Source organism: Larus michahellis, chromosome Z (genome assembly GCF_964199755.1).
Source record: "Larus michahellis chromosome Z, bLarMic1.1, whole genome shotgun sequence".
NCBI lineage: Eukaryota > Metazoa > Chordata > Aves > Charadriiformes > Laridae > Larus > Larus michahellis.
Window position 1 is genome coordinate 58,212,041 of NC_133930.1, and position 17,980 is coordinate 58,230,020.

A 17,980-nucleotide genomic window follows, 5' to 3' on the forward strand; every position below is an offset into this window, starting at 1 on the left:
AATTACTATTGAAGAGAGTAGGCATTTAAGGTATCGTTTACAGTTTTTTTTCCATGTACTCCAGCTCATGTACAGCATAAAACCCCCCAACATTTACAGTTACTATAGTTGAGACTTTTAACAGTCATTACCAAGATATACTACAGGAGTCATCTTTCCTTAACCAAATAATAGTACAATAAATTCATAACTTCTTTTTTTGAACATGACAAAGTCTAGGCAACACCAAGATAAGAGAGTAGGTGAAATTTTATTTAGCCCTTTCCACTGTTGTAAAAGCATATGATATTATATTAGATATAAATATTATATATGCAATTATATGTATTACATATGTGTTCTATTTTTGTGGCAGTGACAGAAGCAATTTGGCTTTCTACCTCCACTTTCAAGTAAGGAAACGTGAACTGTTAATTATAACAACTCAATTTCCAAATAACCACGTAATGTATCTTAAATCTCATACAACAGTAGCATTCTATAGATAGAATTGAAAGGGTAAGACTTTCAAGGACAGCCAAGAAATATAGATGCCAAAATACTGGTGTTTAATTCCTTTACGTGGCTTGAATTCTGCAGCTTGAAGTTTCGCAACGAATTGTAAGAAAGCAAATTTCAACAGTTTCATCACAACAAAAGTTAAGTTACAATACCCATACAAACTAGAATCTTTTAAACAAGTCAACGTATTTCAAATATAAGCATCATTATTAAAAACTCTGCGCCATCATCACAGATGGAGTCTGTCATATTCATTAACACAATTCCACAGTCATGAATCTAGTCAGAGAATAGAATTGTTCCTGGTTAAGATTTGCTTCTATCTGGGACAAAACACAAGCTTACCAATTGTGTGGCAATAAATAAAAGTAGTACCTGAATGCAATCAATTAAAAAAAAAAAAAAAAGAAAACGAAATGAAGTTGCAATATTAAAATTCTATCATGTTATAGTTCATCTATAAATACCATCCATCTTAGATACATAGCTTAGACTGTTGAATTTGGACAAATGTAAGCTCCATCTGAACTAAGGCTCAAACTATAAAGCATCCTCACACTGTCCAGTCCCTTGAAAGTCCATCCTAAACTGACAGACTTGGTAGTCTCTTATTTTACCTAGAAGGAAGGTATACATTCTACAAAGATATATTTCTGAAAATGGCTGTAAATATTAACAGAGTTTTTAATAAAATAATGCTTCCTATTTCCCAACTAAGGAAAATATAAAATATTTGAGTCCTTGTGCTTGGTTTGTAAGAAGCAACTACAGAGAATGGGATGGATGTAACATGTAACAGCAAAACCCTAAACCAACAGTGATGAATCGAAGTCCATAAATCTGGTTTTAAGAATGAAAGTGACAAGCAATTAGAGACAAAGAAACAAATTCATCCTTTACATTTCTCTGTTGCTTGTGACATCTAGTGGGTATACAAAACAGCCTGGAATAGCAAACTGAAACTCCTGCTTTTTCAGTGTTTGGTTTAGTTATTTCCTTCATCTACATGGAAATTATTTCCATTTCACAGTCAACAAATGTAAAAAAAACAGTGCAAGATATTTTCAAAGTATCTATATAGCTTTGAGCACTGCAGAGCTGTATTTGAAACAGAGAATTCCACTGGATTCCCTTCAGAAGCCATTTCTAAACACATGAATGACAAGAAGGTGTTTGGGAGCCGCCAGCATGAGTTTACCAAGGACAAATGTCAGCCCTGAGGTCGCTGGTGCCCAGGACAAGGAGAGGGTAAGGGATGTCACTTGACTTGAGGAAGGCTGTTGAGACAGGCTCCAACAGAGAGATTTTGGATGGTGAGATACAGGCTGAGTAAGTGAATAACAGATAAAGTGAGTGGAAAATTGGCTGGACTGCAGGCTCAAAGAGTTGTGATCAGCAAAGTCCAGCCAGAGGCTAGGAAAGTACTGCAGTCACTCGGGGATGAGTACTGGGACAAATAACAGTTTAATGTCTTCATTAACCACCTGGGTGATGGTACTGGAGTGCACTCTCAGCAAGGTTGCAGGTGACACCAAATTTGGGGCACCAGTCAATATGCTGGAGGGAAAGGCTGCTACTCAGTGTGATCTGGACAGCTTAGAAGAAAAGGGTGGACAGTTATCTCATCAAGTTAAGAAAAAGCAAAAGAAGTCTCAGATCTGAGATGGAGTAACCTGATGGAACAACATAGGCTGGAGGCTAACTGTCTGTGAAGCAGCTCTGAGAAAGGGATTATGGGGTCCTAGCAGACAATATGAAGCAGCAGTGTGCCCCTGGAGCAGAGAAGGCCAGCTGCATGGGCTGGATCAGGATGAGCTTAGCATCCAGTTCAGGAAAGTGGTCCTCCACCTCCATTTGGCACTTCTAAGACTGCATCAGAGTACGGCATCTAGCTTTGGACTCCCAGTACAAGAAAGAAATGGACATACTGAAGGACATCCAGGGGAGGGCCACCAAACTCGTCAGGGAGCTGGAGAACTTGCCCTGTGTGGAGAGGCTGAGGAGCCTGAGTTCACCCAGCCCTAAGAAGGGAGGGTTTCAAGGTGACTTTACTGCTGCCTGTAACAATTGCTACCTGCTCAGAGGATACAGAGAAATTGAAGCCAGACTCTTCTTGGAGGCCCACAGCAAACAGACCAAGAGGCAACAAATAGAAGTTGGAACACACAAAATTGCAATTAGATATTAGGGATTTTTTCTTCTTTTTTTTAAACCAGGAGATTGGTCAAATGCTGGAACAGGTTGCCCAGAGATGTTGTGGAATCTCCATCCTTGAATGCATTCAAAACCTGACAGGACACGGTCCTGAGCAGGCTGATCTGATTAGACCTGCTTTGAGCAGGTTTTGGACTAGATGGCCTGTGGAGGTCCTTTCTGATTTAAATTATTTCATTGATCTAAGAAGTTCTACTACACCCACCCTGAGTGGGTGTCTTGCCCACTGCTAATGTGAATTAAGAATGTGACTTCCTATTTTCTATTAATGCAAATGATCCCATCTCCATTTTTAGTATTGACAATCTTCTGTACGTTTTAAAGGACTAAGATAACTATGCATACTAGTACTCCACATTTTACACTATGACTGCTCAGTTCTTTAGTACCCTATTTGATAAGATGTATTCACAAACACAACAACTTGAAGACAAAGAATATTTCTGCTAAGCTCTTCAGCATCACCTTTGATTATCCTTAAAACTTCATACTGAAGGATGTACATTATTGTTTTGATAAGCATTCCTCACTGTATCCACTCATTAAAAATCCATTCTAAATAGACAGTTTTTTGGGTTACACTTGTCAGTTTGATGCACACAGAATACGTTCTACAATTACATCTGATGTTGACCTGTTCAACATTACTGTACTTCCACTCTTGGTTTCACAACACAAACAATGCTCTGATTTACTAAAAAGTGGAAGCAGGTTTATTCTAAATCATTATATATGGACTGAGTGCATTAATTATGTGTGCTAATCACATAGCATAACCCTAAAAATGTTTTGCTCAGCATCATTAAAACTGACTTTGTCAACATCTCTAAGCCCATAAAAGAAGGCTGAGGGATTTCTCCATGAAATTTTACAATAAAACTGTAGCTGAGTCCCCAGTTCGCGAAAAAAATTACAAATTAAGCCAAGTCTAAGTTGTTTTCTTGAATAAGAGTGGATTTAAGAACTGATCTCAGTGTTATGATAGCTGGTTAGTTTTTCACTCTATCTCTGGCTTCTCCTTTAGGATAGAACTAACCAGAGCAAATAACTTCCCAGGTTCCTCTTATGAAAGAGGTGTTATACAGAAAAACAATCCTTAATTAGTTACATTTACGCAATTCTAACACTATCATCATTTTTTGCTGTAATGTTATTTCATGTAGCTGAGAGTTCATGTTTTAACTATTATATGAACGAAATAAACAGCCTAAATTAGCTCAAATTCCTACCAATTGTGACAGCTTTGTACTTGCCAAGCTGAAGTGTGGATACCAGACTAAAAAGGAAGGCACTTTCTAAAATTATAAATAATAAATGGTTTACTGGAAGCCTACTGGCTCAGCCAGAAAATACACAGCATAAAATATGTACATACTGTATTGTTGGATAGAAATGCTCATAATTTCCTTCCTTATTTATTTCTTTTACCTCTTTCACACTGAGGGCCAGTAAATCCGTAGACACATGCACAGCGATTAGGTCCAATACACCGTCCTCCATTCTGGCAGCCATTTTCACAGACAGCTTTAATTAACAAAAAAAAAAGTTTTAAATGTTATAGTAATGACATTTCAAAAAATACCACATGCAGTATTAAAAAACATTTTTCTGCTCTCAACTGCTCTAAGTCTTTCTGGACTTGAAGATCAAACTGATCTCCTTCCTACCCATCACGACCAGCAATAGTGATTGTTCAAGTCAAATTCCATTAGTCCAAATTCCATTAGCACCTGTTTAACACTAATTGCAAGCAGCTGTTTAATTAATCATATTCAGCACATATTCTTAGCAGATGTTTAACTTATGGATATTTTTAAACAGTTGTGCAGCTCTAGTCACTAATCGTGAAAACTTATATCCACCACTGAAGTTAGCAGATAAAAAAAATCAACTATTTTGAGGTTTTTTGAGCATATTAAGTTGTGCTATTCAGTCACAACGGCAACAGAGATTTCAATAAAGGAGGCTTGGGGAGTCCAAGAGACAGATAACCCAGTTCTCAGAGTTGATAGTGCTGGCAGAAGAAGTGATGCTCAGAGGAAAGGAAAAGAATCGCTGGTTTAACTCATCTTTAAGTACCTTTAAAAACTGTGTTTTCTACAAGATCCCAACAAGAAATAATATGATTTGGGGGGAGTATAAATCCACAGTATACACACATGGAGAAGGTACTTTACAGTTGTGGGACTTCAGAGCACCCACTCATGCTATTTATCAATGGCATGATGAAGAACAAAGCCTCCTGCAAAAGAACTGAAATCCTCTCAGTTTGAAAGGAAGACAGTTCTTCAGCGAGGTTGAAAAATACCATTAAAAGAGAGCTTTAACTAATTCTGTCTGTTTTCAGGGTCGTTGTTTCCAGGATCTATAGCCTTGTTCAGAACTAGCACACATACCAAATTGAAGTATTTCACCTTAAAGGACAGCCCCACCATTTTTAAGTGTCTCTGAACAATAGCAAAGAGATTTAGATCTAGAAGTCTCTAGGCTGCCTTCCTACACAGGTCTCCCCAGTTGGAAGGTGACATTTGCAATATATTTGAGTATCCAGTGCAAAGAACCTCAGCAACCTAGAAAAGGTAAATCTTTCAAACTGGAAAAAATGTACCCGTGCTTCCTGTATCACTGTGGGGAACGCATAATATACTGTTATGTGGAAATGTGATAAAGCCTTACTTCTTATCAAGAACTAGAAAACAGAATTACTTTTTCCTGAGAATACATATCATGCATAAAATGAAGATACTGTCTGCATGTGTTACATTACTGAATTAGCAAACAATAATACTTCGGTGTGACAATTAACTTCAGCATATTTGTGACAAAATTACATTTTATTAAAAAGAAATAAAGACATATTTAAATTTTTCAGACATTTATTCCCCACCGTCTCTAGAAGACAAGTACTCAATCTTACTTGAAATTTTAACTATCCTATACACTGAGACCAGTCTCCACAGTTTGTTCAGATTTTTCTGGATTGCTTTAGAGTGACTGCTTGGAAATTTAATCCATTTTTCATTTATTCACCTGAGGTATGCTCCGTCTGAGAGCATTCAGGGTTGACCCAATACTTTAAAATAAACAGGAAGAGGGCACCAACCCTTAAAGGTAAATCTGACTGTGATTGGGGTCACATTTTAGGACTACAATTATTACCAAATTTTAGAGATTTGTACCCAGGTAGAACTAAAGCAAGAACAAGACTAGTCTCCAGCACTTGCAAAAACGACTAAGACAAAAGGATATTCTTCCACACTACTCAGCCTAACTACTCTTAGCCTAGCTGCCTTTTGTTTGTCTCTAGTTCCTTCAGACTACTTTCAGCAATTAATTTCTCAGCTAATTAGTAGCCAGCTGGCCTCAGAATACACTATGAGTCTTTCTTCATCCCTGCAGCCTTTAGTGATTTTTACTGTTTGCTAGATTTGTATAGCTTGTAAACACTGTACTGTGATAAGTAGAGCTGTGCAAATAATTGACTTTCTAGCTTGTCTGCCAAACCAGAAAGGTATCCAAAAGCTTGAACTGTATTTCATCGTTTTCCTTAGTCAAGCAGAAAACAGAAAAACATGCTTTAACCTAGCAGTTAGGCTGTTCTTTGGAGATGTAGAAACTTTGCCAGAGAGAATGAAAAATTAGTGATCATCTGGTAAGAAAAGGAGAGTGGGATGTATATGGCCATTGCTCCCAAAGGATTTTCCAAAACTATTTGTTGAATTCAATCCCAAATTTGTAGACAACACAAATGCACTTCATGCATGAACTGACTTTCAGCTACACACTATACCTCAAAACAGCATTACATTGCTCACGGACACTTCATTGTATTTCAGCAGATTGGCTTTTTTATCTTCCTACCCTACCTAAAGAAAGAAGGCCAACCTGCGGGACTTAACGTGGACGTAGTTTTAGATGCAGCAGAGCAGTTACTTACGCTGGCCGCAGTAAGTTCCCACATAGCCCTTCTGGCACTGGCACCGGTCATCCGTGCAGGTGCCCCCATTCATGCATCTGATGCTGCACTGTTGTACTGCAGAGAGACACCAGCGTCAGGCAAAAACACCACATTTGGAAGCAAACGTGGACAAAAGACAAGATGTGTCTGAAAGCAGACATGAGTTTCGTACAATATATGCTATGTATTTAAGCGTACACTCAGGTGTTGTTCTAACCTAAGCCATCCAAGCTGTAGCTATTAGACAGCCACTAATTTAAAAGCAACCATGAAAAGTTGATTTTTAGAGTTTTCCATTACTATACTTAGCAACGTAGAGCTTTTAACTATCTTAAAGCCTGTATGATCTGTATTTCTTAGGAAAATGGACCCAAAAATGTTAATATCACAGACATTTATATTTGAACTTGCTTATTGCTTTAAACACTTTTTTCAATTTGTCACACAGAGTAAACATGCACGCATAGTATATCAAACTTTATCAAAAACTAGAGATATACCAAAATGTAAGTTACATGCGTGTATGCAGTAATGACAAGTTATTTTTAGAGAATTTACACAGTAGATATTTTTGAGTTGATACTCAAAGAGAATTACTTAAAATGGAATCTCTAATGAAAATAAATATAGTATGTCCTTACTAGATTTCGATCCACAGGTAGGTGATATTTGTCCACTTGCACAAGTGCACATGTTAGGACGGGAACAAAATCCATCACCACAGCTATTTCTACAAATAGCTGAGGAAAAACACAATTAAAGAGACAGTGATTAACAGTAACCTTAGTCTTAAATAAATAAATAAATAAAAACCCACTTGAATGCACAGTTCGTTGGGACAGTTGATACACATATGAAACTAACTGTAAGTTAAACAAAGTAAACTGAATTTTGGTGTAATCAGTATCTCTGACAAATTTAAAGAAAAACAGAATTGAATATGGCATATTCAAACACTGGTCTGACCACTGAAACCAGATAATCAACTCTTTTCCTAATTAGGAATACCACCCTATTACACAAGTAATGTAAAATTATTAAAATTATATATTTTAGACCACAAGACCTGTAGAAAACTTTACCAAGAATCCAAGATTTGAACGAATACAAACAATATAGATCATAAATGCCAATTTATGGTATGGCTTCTCTCTTATAATTGCTGGTTTAGAGGCATTTTAGGGTCTCTTTTCTAAGCTTATCCATCCTTTACCCAAAGCTGTTTTGTGGGAAGTCAATGTCCACACGCTGGGCTTTGCAGATTTTGTGTAGTTTCCCTAAATACAGTTTTCTATACTCAAATATTTCCACACTGTCATTTAGAAACTGACTTTATGAAATCTCAGGGAAGCCTTTCCGCACCATACCCTGTGTGTGTAACGTGCATGCCATGCTGCTGTCCCCTGATGCATCAAAGTCCCACCTTCCCTTCTTGCTCACCAGACAAGGGAGCTTCATCGCACAAGGGAACAACAGAACCAGAAATAAGTTAAAGGCTAAATCCAGATTCTACGGGAGATCCAAATGAATTCATCTAGCAGGATTAGCAAATGCACCAAAAGACAGCCTGAAATATTAAGAGGCAGTATGGCACAGGAAGACCTCAAAAACCACTTATCTTGCAAGAGACAACTTGGAAAGCAAAAAAACCAAACAAGAATCACAGTTTCTTTGTAAATAACTTGGGGATTTTGAGACAATCTGAAAGCACATCTCCACAGAAGGCCAACAAAAGCAACAAATACCTCCAGTAAATAACCTGCTAAGAATATACCGACTACCTAAAAAACCTGTCTATATACATTAAAAGAAATGGGAAAAAAAACCCACCTGGCCATATACACAAAAAAAAAAAAAAAAAAAGAAAGCAGAGATAAGACCTTTTCCGGAATGTTTGTGCTCCACTTCTGACTTAGGAAAACATGCATAAATGAGACACAACTCCCATATGGAAGCAAACTGTTTTCTTGCCCTATTATAGAAATATGATACCTGTGAAGTTTACATGCTCCCTTTTACCCTTTCTCCACCAAATGAGAAGCTCTGTACTGATGTCAAACATGACCAAACCAGGCCAAATTTTGTAAACCCGCGTCCTCCTTGACATACACCTATAAAGGACACATTTTCTTTATGAGAGCATAGACAAAGCCACATTAGTGGTCCATTGACACCACTCATCAGGCAGCAGAAAGACGGAATGCAGATCATCTACATTTATCATGAAATCCTCTACAACTATGCCCCAAATGTGAAGGCATGAGAGTTGAAGGAGTTTGTGGGATTTCGTTATTCAGTTGAAATTAGAGACATACCACTGACTGATACGAAACACTTTTTCCATTAGCAGACGTAAAAGTGAGAAACAGGTCTCAGATTTAGAGCACTTGACAAACACAGGGAACCAGGCTGTTTTCCTTACGTCGCTGTTCTGTCCATCTTTATACAACATAGCTCAATCTCTTGATTAAGCAAGGTCTACATTTAGACCATTTTGTTAGTTTATTATCTGTAAGGGAATAACTTTTTATCAACTGAAAGCCATATAGCTGAAAGCATTTTCTAAATATGCTTTCATCAGTACAGTTTATTTTATTTAAAGAAAAAGTAAACCCAACCAGACCTCTGTTTTTTAGATAAAAGATCACTTTTAATCATCAATATGTCACAGACTGCCAACAACCATCATCATATTATCAACTGAAAACACTCTAAGTCAGAATGGTTTCCTGTTGACCTACCACTGTCTCATAGATCTCTCTTCATGAAATAATACTTTAAAATCACCAGTTACAATCTGCACTGTTTATAATTAACGCATCTCCAATAAGAAGTTTGCTAGCTTGTCCATCATCCTGTGCAGGAGACTTTCTCTAGCTAAACAGCTCTGGCTAGAGGGACCACCATCCCAACAAATGTTTAATGTGCGCATAGAAATCTGTGGTCTTAAACCTTCACCAAAAGTACAAATAGAAAAGTGTCACAGCCAATCTTACAGATGGTCTGGCAAAATCATTCACCCACCAAACATGTTAGAGAGCTGCAACGAAGCTCCAGTAAGGAAACAGGAGCTAAAAGATGTCCTTTGTGCACATAAATTAATAATAAGTCAAAGATTATTCTGGATGTGAAGAGACCTGAGACTGAGGTCCTTAAGAGGCACCAAGAGTCACAATTTAAGGGTACATTATAAGGATTTCTGAAAGCACCAAAATCATTGTCTCTCCCTGATTTCATTCGAGCTAGATGCCCAGATGAATTTGAAAAACCTATCAACAGCATATTATAGAATCATAGAATGGTTTGGGTTGGAAGGGACCTTAAATATCATCTAGTTCCAACCCTCATCCCATGGGCAGGGACACTTCCCACTAGACCAGGTTGCTCAAAGCCTCATCCATTAGGCAGCCTAAATCTATTTTAAAAACTCGGGTTTACATTTAAGTAAGACAATATCATAAGAGATTATAAATGTGAACTGAACATTTTGAGGAGTTCCTCTTATTCCACATTGGCATTGATACCAGCATCTTCCTCTGAATAACATGGTTAACGTTTTCTAGGAAATGCTAGGTCAATCTTACATGAAAATCGTTGATACATGGCACAATGATAAGAAATACTAGCAAGACAAATTCATTCATGTAAAACAAATAGATGTGAGCAGGCTGATAGTCCTGAATCATAAAGCAACAGCCCAAAAGTCATCTTTAAGTCTAGCAGATCTTGGCTTACTACCCATCCTTCCCTAGTTTAGTCCTGGATGTCTGCAGTTTGTTAGATGGAGTATTCCAAAGGCCTTCATTGCTTATGTAAAGGGCAGAATGTTCTTGGACCTGAATTCTGAAAGTTGAACATACTTACTAGCAAAAGAGACGGTGACAGACTAGGACGAATGGGAACAGACTCACATTAAAATTCAAGGACTATAAGAAGCATGTGTTTAATACCAGCTTTTATCTAACAGACAGAAAATTCAACTTAATTCTCCATTTCCTTTCTAGGTAGACAATGTTTCCTAACCAGAGTACTGAGCAGATTTCCCCCACCCCTTCTTTTTTTTTTTTTTTTGCCAAGCCATGTCGACAGCCACATCTGTCAGCAGAGTACCTGTTATGACCAGCCATATAATCCAAGTCTACATGCTTTATAGCTATTAAAACACAACTAAAAATGACAGGCAAGAGAATACGCACCCCAGATGTAAAAAAGTTTTCCATTTGATTGCAATTCCAAGCCCAGCACAGAAGTTTCACCAAACTTCAGATCTGATGTGCTTTATATTAAGACTTTTTGGCCTGTTTTTTCCTGTTACTATAGTTGATTATTTAATTTATGGAAGGTTTTTTCCCTTTTCCTTCATTGTGATGTCCTTCTTTTTAAAAAGTGGAGACGTACCCCTTATGAACACACCAAATAAAATACAGTAATTGGCCAATCTTTCGATTACAAGAAACATGGACCTGTAAATCCATCGTTTTTTTTTTCTTTTTCTTCTTTTTAAAAATAAGGCAAAAGACAGAACTGAATTCTCTTTTCTCATACTGAATGGGGCCATAACTTACAGAAGAATATTTATTTTTATTATTACCCCTAGGGCAGTAGAAACTTGAAGTCAGACACTTACGAACAATGCACTGATTTCCTCCAGGAAGAGTTTTCCATCCAGGGCAACAATACGAATGGAATCTAGAGCCACACACATTTGGCCTGTCACACAAACAAATAAATGTATATACGAAAATATAAATCACTGTAAATAGAATCCAAAGTTTTATGTGCACACAAGGGAAGAAACCAGACGCATGAAACAAAAAAAAAAGCATATAGCAAAGATGTCTACAAAAAAATCCTCCCCAAAGAAACAAAATCTTCCTCCACTTATAAGAAGTTCCAAGCCATTTTATTTTGTACTCGTTCCACTGGTTAGTATAAAGAGGAGAGGCAGACTAGGCAACAGCAGGCCACATTCATCCCTGGTGGAACTATTGAGGATACGCAAGGGATGAGTTTGGCTCTGGGCTCATATACAGCCTTAGAAGTCTTGCTGTAAAAATTGGCTTCGTGCTGCCGCCTGACACAAGACAGAAGGGATGACTGACCATACAGATTAACAAACTAATTCAAATCACCCAGAACTCCCCAAAACATTAGAAAAAAAAGCAGATTTTGAATAGTTTCTCAGCAGAAGCCCAAGTAAAGGGAATGCCAAAGTATCTTAATATTGCAATACGCTTGAATGAAGAGCCCAACACGGTACATCTGCTAGTTGTACCATAGCCCCACACCATGTCTGCTTTTAATATAATCGCACTAATTAAAAGACCGTATTTCACAGCCGAGGACAAAACACCCAAGTCCGATTAACCACACGATTCCCCTCGTCCCATAAAGGGGCCGGAAGGTCAGAGGTACCGCAGGCAGGAAGGGAGACCGCAGGATGGGGTTTGGGGGTGGGGGGCAGGCGGGGGGGGTAGGGGGTGCTGGGGGGCAGAAGGGAGGGGGGGGTTGTGTGGGGGTGCTGGTGGCTGGGGGGCTGCGGGGAAGGGGTCCGGGGATGCGGAAGGCGGGGGGCTCGATGGCGGCGCGTCCCTACCCGCGGAGCAGCTCCTGCTGTCCTCCTCGCCTGCGGACCCGGCCGGCGGCGGCGGGATGGGCCCCGTCCTCCCGGTACGCGGCGGCGGGGTAGATGCCGCTCGCTCCTCCCGCCGGGCGAACCGGCGGCGGCTTTTGTTGCCCGGCAGCTCCCTGAGCCCACAGGGCCAGGCAGCCCAGCCACAGCAGGCAGGGCTGCAGCCACAGCCACCGCCGTCTCCCCATCCTGCGGCGGCCCCGGCTGGGAAGCGGCGGAGGCGGCGGGGGGGGGAGGCGGGGAGAGGTGAGCCTGTCCCGCACCGCCGTCGGCGGGCAGGGCTCCGCTCCTCGCCGGGGGAAGGCTTCAGCCGCGGAAACTCTTTCTTCTCTCCTCCCCAGCCTGCCCGGCCGCAGCAGCCGTCAGCGGGACGCCGTGATACCAACAGCGGGGTCCACGTCGCATCCCACCCGCCCCCCCCTCTCTTCAAAGAGGGGGGAAAAAAAAGAAGAAAAAGAAGTTGAGTTAGTTGGGATTTTCTTCCCCCTCTCCCCTCCTCCGAAAAAAGAAATCCAACAGAACCACGTTGAATTTCCCGGGGGGAGGTGGGGGGGGGAGGGGGGGGAGAACAAAAACAAACACAAGTACAAGGATGACAATTAACGATAACGGCGCCCGATGCGATCCGCCGGGATGGGCTGAGAGGAGAGCAGCAGCCCCTGCCCGGCGCGGAGGGCGGTTTTACAGCGGGCTGGCGGTGCGGGAGAGGCCGGGGGGCAGAGGCGGGGCCGGCGGCTCCCGGCCGGTAGCTGCGGCGGCCCCGGGGGGGCGGGGGCGAGCGGCTGCGGGGCGAGGGGTGCGGGAGGAGCGTGACTGCGGTGGTGGTGATGACGATGATGGCGATGATCCTCCCAAACCTCTGGGAGCCATGCCACGAAATGTGTACGATCCCGCCTTCGTGGAGGGGTTTGTAAGTAAAACCCTTCCATGGAAGAGCACCTGGGGTTGAGATGAAAGGCCCCAGGGCGAAGCTGCAGGATGAGGACCGGCCCGGCAGGGTGAAGCCGAGGGATGGAGCTTTCCCCCGGGCTCGGGAAGGGCTGTGTGGGGTGCGGGGGTCCGGCCGCCCGCACCCACCTGCCTTGGGCACAGCGGTGACGGGCGGAGGCGCCTGAAGCGGGAGCTCATTCCGCCTAATATCGCTTCAGCCTTGTCTGTTGGTATTTTTGTCAGCAAGTCGACAAATGTCTTCAAAACACTTGAAAAACACCAAGAGCTAAGAAACGTTGAACTGCGTTAGTTTGCAGTTTCCTTCAAGAGTAGTTTTTGCAAGGGCACGCCTTCGGTTTTTTTTTTTTTTTTAATTGTTTTCCGCTTGCTGTTTTTCTCTACATAAGCATCTGAAAATGAATGCAAATAAAACCACCCCAGCTTGGCTAATTTTGTACTTACTTCTCAAGTCCAAACCCATTGCATTTACCTAGATGTGCTGAATACTTAGCCACCAGTAAAAAGCAAACAAAAGCAATGAAGACATGTCCCAGCTGAAAGTCCCCGAGTGCTCCCTGTGGGTCATTCTGATAACAACAGGACACAATCTGGTTTTGTCATCTGAGAAGATTTATCGCTCTGAATTACAGCTATATGCTTGAGCACGCCACCATACATACTGTGGCATACCGTGGCAACCAGGAAACTTCTTTTATTGTCCGTTAAAACAAAACAAAAAACCATGTAGCAGCTTTTTTTAGCTCCACGCGCATATTATCTGTCACTTCTAATTCTGGAATGAGAGGCAGGAGCCATGTTTTGTTATCTCTGAAATAAAACCCACTAGCTGAGAGGTCATGAAGCCATTCCCTTATTCAAGTCACTGTAGAGGCTCCATTTAAAAGATCTATGTTCTGATTGATGAGAAGCTAATTTTGTTTAAATTTTGAAGGTTAGCAAAAGCAGTTTCACATGGGAGGATCTGAATCTTTAAAGGTAAACCCGTGAGAAATTAAGGGAAGTATTTAATGAAGACAACTAGTTAGAAGAGTGCAGGAACTTATGAATATAGGTGGGGTTTGGAATTTCTTCAAAACAGAAGCTGTTAAACCTGCCATGAATAAGATGCACCTAACAAAGCCAGGGAGAGAGAAGGATTCCATGCCTGTTTGGGTGAATAACTATCTCAAGAAAAATGCAAAGAATAAGCAGGCAGGCTACAAAGAATAAAAAGGAAAGAACTGATCTGAGATAAGCGTGGGGCCTTGGATATCAGGAAGCACAGAGATAAAGAAGTAATTCCCAGAAGTTAAACAGAGCTACATCTGGAAAAGGACAACACAAGAAAATCTTAAGGAAAAAAAAAAGATCAGGGAAACAAACAAATAAAAAAAGTTAACCAGTTACACAGCAGCGGTGGGCTAGAAATTATGGGGGGGGGGAAATTCTGGTGCAAAGCCAATATATATAGACTCTATGGTTGGGTTGGGTTTTTTAACTTTGAAACTGTAGATACTGAGCCCAGGAACAAAAGCAAATGGTCAGCATCTGCCACTGATTTGTTAAGTGATTTCTAAGACTCAGAGACCCCATTGCGCTCAAACCAGAAGAGGACTAGGTAGCAACTTTCTAGAATTTTGCAAGGAACTAGCACACAAAAATAAAAAAACATTCAATAGCAAGGAGTCTTAATTCTGATAAGATTGTGATACAAATAGTCCATGTAGATATGCATACAAATTAAGTTCTTACCAACAAAGCTGTGTTCATTAGAAAGAGAAGCATTAATACTTTTTATGGGCACAAGGCACTGATCCGACATCATCTAAAATAATGATTATGTTCTGATTATTCACATTAGAAAAAGATGTGAATTCCAAATTAAAATTGGAATAGTGCACAAAAAAAAGCCACTGGTATGGTCAAGGGAAGAAAACTACTGCTAAAGAGTTTGGGTTCTTCTGCTAACAGCAGTTCTCTTAAAAAAATAGTGAAGGAAAATAAAAGAAGAAAACGAAAGTGTAAAGTGATGATAATTCAAATTAGTGCTTCAATTAGAAAAGTCTCTGAGATAAGACAGGAGGACAACTCTGCAATGGAAAAAGTAGAATCTAAAACTTTAAGTACTTTTGAGATGAAACTAGATTTCTTTAGAAAAGATGTTATTGACTGTGGCTTCCATCTCTTAAAAAGCATTTGAATTCGATGATGCTAGAGGTTCCCTCCCAGTCTATTCCCTAGCTGTTATAAAATAGAATAGCTCCTTTCATGGAGGATGCCATAATCTATTGACATCATGTGACTGATGCAGAAGGATGAACGATGGTTACTTTGTCGTAGCTGAACTTCCACTTCAAGTCTGACCAATTCTGATAAAAATAGTTCAAAATGTTATATATAGTGGATGTTCAGGAAACATGTAATTGTACGTTTACATACAGAAAATATTCCCAGAGAAAAACTCATAATGTAGATTATTCTTGAATCCACACTTTTCCCATGTGATTCATTTTTTTCTTCCCAAACAAGGGTGGGAGTTATTTTTAAGTAAAGGCAGTCCTACTATTTTGGCATTTGGAAACAAAGTAAAAATGTGGGCTATCACTTTGCTGAAGCAGGATTGAGTTAAACTAGACTTCTTGGATGCAAATCATTTCTTTTAGTCCTAAAAATGATCTCTCTCAATGGCCACATTTGATTGTCAGTTAAAAATATCCTCAGCTATTCATTACGCCGAATGATTAAAAGCACTCAGTGGTGGATGCCTAGATCAGTACTGGTATTAAAAGTACAAATGACAAGAGACTGTCTAAATTTAAAAAACCTTTTTTTTTCTTCTTAGTGCTACTATCCAAACTGCTGTCATGTTATTTTCCTTCCACAGCATTAAGAGGAGTTGAATCTATTGTGGACTGGTCCTGTCCTACAGAAAGTTTTCTCTTAATGAAAGAGGCTGCAGTATTGGGCCCATCTGTTTGCCCAAGGCCATAGACTGAAAGCATAAGTCATGTAAATTATAACACATACTTGATATAAAAGAATATACCTGTCTTAAAGGGTTTTCCAGTAGGGTAAACCCTTTTTGTTTGTTTTGAGGTTTTTTGTGTTTCGGGCTTTTTTTTTTTTTGGTTGGGTGTTTTTTGTTTTTTTTTTTTTTGTTGCTCTTTTGCTTCATGGCTACAGTAAAAATGAAATCATTACAAATGTGTGAACTTGTGCTTCTGTAGATTTCAGGTGCGGGGCCCTATCTTTTCAATGTTCAGTGCCAGACACCAGTTTTAGGACCTTAGCATATGGTGTGATACAGGGTCATCAGCTCACAGGTTTAAGCACTTGGCTATATACAGATACAGGATGTGGTTTGCTGGTCCTTCCACATGGTTGTCCCGGTAGCAAGGGATGTACCTGAGTGTGTGGCCATACCAAGTATAGCAGGAAGCGTTCAGGTTTTGGGCATCATGAGCAATACCTCCTGCTTCCTCCGCAGAAAAAGTACTTGAATAGTTCTTTTGAGATTGTCGAATTTTATTCTAGATAAAAAGTGATTCAAAAGATAAATATTGGTTAGAAGGGACCAGAAAAAAATTTTAAAAATTAATAATTCAAGAATTTCGCTCTTTCTTTCTCCTTTTCTAAGTACATCTCAAGTTCAACCTACACAACTGACTTTTTGTGTAAAAACAAGTTCCTTACTTGTTAAACATATGCATCTTCGTAATATTATTTTGGTATACTTTATTTTGACAGGAGGACAAATGCTCTCACCTGACTTCTTACCACCACTATTTTTGACCATTCCAAACATAAAAAACATAAACATTTTTTTGAAATGTGGCAGAGCAGACTAAGAAATAGGACAATACTGCAAAATGTTAAATTGTGAAGTTATAAACATGTTGAATGGAATGCCTGTGAAGTGCAGTTTGATTTTTTCTCTTTTTATTCCACTGTTAATAAAGCAAAGTGCAAAATACCTATTGATTCCCAATAGACCCTAGGCTCCCATGTACTAAATCCCATGGAAAACAGGCCAGAGTGGAATTCAGGTTCTGTAAGAACTGAGGCATCTGAGTGAACTCCTATTGGCAAGTTGATGGCTCACAAACACCACTCATTTCTGATAAACTGTTTCCTTCAACTAGTCTAACACGTCATCCTGTCTTTCTGACATCTTCCTGTGAATGTTTAGTTGTTGTGTTAAAATAAACATTGTAAAAATTGAGGTTTTGGATTATTCCTCTTAAGCCAGTCCTCCCCTTCCTCTTTAAAAAAAAAAAAACAAGCCGGAACAACACAAATCTTGTAAACTTTCTGTTGCTCACTTTTGTAACTTCCATGTCATCATCCTTTGCTATGTCTTCTCTTTCCCCAGAAGTACACGGTCAAGCTGTAATGTCTCCCCAGATAAAAAACTGATTCTGTGGGTCTAATTTTGCACCTTATTGCTGCCTCCTCTTTTCTGGCCTTACCTTATATAAACCTGTTTGAGAGTAGTGCTGACAGAAGTATCTCCAACTACAGCAGCTCTTTTTCTCTCTTAACTCTTTTCAGCTGTTCCCTCTTCCCCAGTGGATCTAATGCATGCTCCCTATCTTCACCTTTTCAGTCAGGGCCAAATCTTCATTTGGTATCTTTCTACGGTATCTTCATCACAGAAACACTTAAAAAGTATTTCTGGAAAAGGCCTTGGAAAGTCATCTAATTAATCCTCTTTGCTGTAAAGCAAAAAAAAAAAACAACCCAGC

General features: G+C 39.9%; 1 protein-coding gene across 1 annotated transcript in view; it reads right to left on the reverse strand.

Moving 5' to 3' along the window:
* The window catches only part of FBN2 (fibrillin 2), a 175,039-nt gene extending 162,246 nt beyond the window's left edge, over window positions 1–12,793 (reverse strand). The window contains exons 1-5 of the mRNA XM_074570239.1: window positions 12,270–12,793; window positions 11,301–11,383; window positions 7,315–7,413; window positions 6,653–6,748; window positions 4,144–4,239 (exon numbers count right to left, since the gene is read on the reverse strand). Of these exons, the coding sequence (XP_074426340.1) occupies window positions 4,144–4,239; window positions 6,653–6,748; window positions 7,315–7,413; window positions 11,301–11,383; window positions 12,270–12,493 (598 nt within the window). The 5' untranslated portion in view covers window positions 12,494–12,793. The remainder of the gene's footprint in view (window positions 1–4,143; window positions 4,240–6,652; window positions 6,749–7,314; window positions 7,414–11,300; window positions 11,384–12,269) is intronic.
* Between the last annotated feature and the right edge of the window lie 5,187 nt (window positions 12,794–17,980).